General features: G+C 53.1%; 1 protein-coding gene across 1 annotated transcript; it reads left to right on the forward strand.

Annotated features, from left to right (window-relative positions):
* The first annotated feature begins 1,231 nt into the window (after positions 1-1,231).
* Positions 1,232-2,190, forward strand: RNF222 (ring finger protein 222). Its single transcript, XM_073312013.1, has 2 exons — positions 1,232-1,247; positions 1,496-2,190. Exons 1-2 carry the CDS (start codon positions 1,232-1,234, stop codon positions 2,188-2,190), a joined length of 711 nt encoding a protein of 236 aa, XP_073168114.1.
* The last annotated feature ends 269 nt before the right edge of the window (positions 2,191-2,459 follow it).

Genomic DNA, 2,459 nt, shown 5'->3' on the forward strand with positions numbered 1-2,459 from the left:
GAAGCTGAAGTTAGACAAATTCAGGCTAGAAATAAGGCACGCATGGTTAGCAGCGAGGGTAATTAATCATTGGAACATCTTACCTACAGACATGGAGGGTTCTCCATCACTTGCAATCTGAAAAGCAAAAGTGGATGTCTTTCGAAACGATCTGGTGAAGCGCAAATAGACGTTACAGGCTTGACGCAGGTTTTACTGGGGGAGCTATCTGGCCTGTGTTATGCAGGAGATCATAGTAGATGATCATAGTGGTCCCTTCTGGCACTGGACTGTATGACCCTGTGAAAGTGACAACCTCCTAGCTTACCCTGTGAGGGCTGCTCTGTGCATGGAGAGGAATGGGCTGGTGTCTTAGGTGTCAACTTGGCAAAAAACACCCTTGTGTTGGCACTGTCAGTCTCAGCAGGGAAGCAAAGGACCGAATGGGTCATGGAGACTGAACTCCGGCCCCAACCCTGCAGGGCAAGGCAGAGGCATGTTGTAGGGCAGGCATGCCCTGCTGCTGCTGCGGGTTTTGCAGCATTTCAGTGATTAAACAGAGGACTGCGGTCTCCCGAGCTGAGAGATGAGAAGAGATGGCATCATACCTCATGGGAAAACCCAGAAAGGGTGGTGGGGCCAACACAACCAGTCTTCAGTGTATGAAATGTTCAGCTGGTTTGTGGAGAGCCTCAATCTTTAGTTTACCTACCTACCTACCTACCTGATTGCACACGCACCACTGTGAATCTGACTGTCCTGTGAAACCTGCTCCCAATTCTCCCCTCTGACCTGACTTCACCCCATTTTTTCACTCTATCTGGCTTTTCCCGTGGTGCGGGAGCACCTCCTTTCTGAGTGGCATGGGCAGGTTGGTAGCTCGTGGCCTGGCTGTACATCACACACACTGATGAGCTTTTTAGCTGCTTCCAGTGAAATCTGGAGGTCCTCCTGGGCCAGAGGGTGCATTTCCTAAATGGCTTGTTGCGTCTGCCATCTGGCACTGGGCAGGGTTAGCCAGCCCTAGCTATGGATTGGCTCATTTTCTCTTCATATTTTGCATTCAGAAATGTTGCTCCAGGCAGCCAAAAGCCCAAAGCAGCTGAGATTCTTGTGAAGAACATTCTTCCAGAAATGCCTCACCAGAGCACCCTAATATATATAGCACTCCACAATTGTCTCACCCATCCATCAGAGAAGGAGGGGATGGCTGCACCTTTCTCCCAGGGCCAGGCCACCGCAGGGAGGAGAGATGGAGAAGACAGGAGGTCAGTGGGGAGACAGGACAGGGAAGGAGTCAGAAGATGAGGCTACTGTATTTATTGTGGGCATGTGGATTGGGAGTTTGGGGGCCATAGCCAGTTGGAAGACAGGGAATTAGAGTAGCCAGTCAGAGGGCAAGGGAGAGACAATGGGAAGCATAGAATATTAATGACCGGATGTGATCACTGGTACCTGGGTCTAGCTGCTGTCATTGCTATTTGTTATTGATGCCCATCGTTTCTCTTTCCCCCAGGTGCGGAGCATGTGACTGACATGACTGGGATATCTGAGACTCACACCAGCAAGGAGAAGCCCCTTGGTGAGTGCCCCGTGTGCTATGAGAAATTCCACCCGCTGGAGGCTGCCCAGAGGACACTGAGATGTGGACACACCTTCTGCCACGACTGCCTGGTGAAGTGCTTGCTTTCCTCCAGGCTAGACGGGCAGGTCCAGAACAATATCATCTGCCCTGTCTGCCGCTATGTGACGTTCCTCAGCAAGAAGGTGACCCGCTGGCCTCCCAAACCAGGGGAGTCCCCCAAACCTGTGGAGCTGGCTCTCTCACCCTCCTTGTTGCCCCACCTAGCAAAGTCAGCGCCAGACAACACCTTGGTGGTCCCCAGCCATTTTGTGATGCCAGTGCAGAGCTATGGCAGGAGTGACAGCATGAGTGGCATCCCCATGGACTCAATGGCCATGCCGGGCAGCCTGGCTCGGGAAGCCCATGTCTTCATGATCAGTGATCATGGGATGCCGCTGGTGGAGGAAAGCTGTAGGTCAGTGGTTAGGGGACATGGCACAGAGGTGCCAGAGTCAGGGGCATCCATGAGTTCCCTTGGGATGTGGTGCTGCCAGTCACCCATTATACTGGCTGTTCTCCTCATCTTGACAGTTGCCCTGTTGGCGGCCGTGTTCCCTTGGGTCCTGTTGGTGAAGAGGAGTTTCTGAGTGGGACTGGAGAATGCTCCAAACAGGACCCAGGCAGAGAGCTGTGCCTACAACCCAACACTCGCAGAGATACCCAGTGCCCCCAGGTGAATGCCCCCTTCTCTTGGGAATAACCCAGGATCCTTGGATTGTCTGCAATATGGAAATCCTGCAGGCGGCCATGATGCAAATACCTGTGGGCTTGCTGGCCAGTGCTTGTGTGGGAGACCTCTGAGGAATGCCCAGAGGCTGCAGGAAATGGCGCCGCGACTTAGCAGGTGTTGCACTTC

This window comes from Lepidochelys kempii, chromosome 14, assembly GCF_965140265.1.
Source record: "Lepidochelys kempii isolate rLepKem1 chromosome 14, rLepKem1.hap2, whole genome shotgun sequence".
Lineage (NCBI taxonomy): Eukaryota > Metazoa > Chordata > Testudines > Cheloniidae > Lepidochelys > Lepidochelys kempii.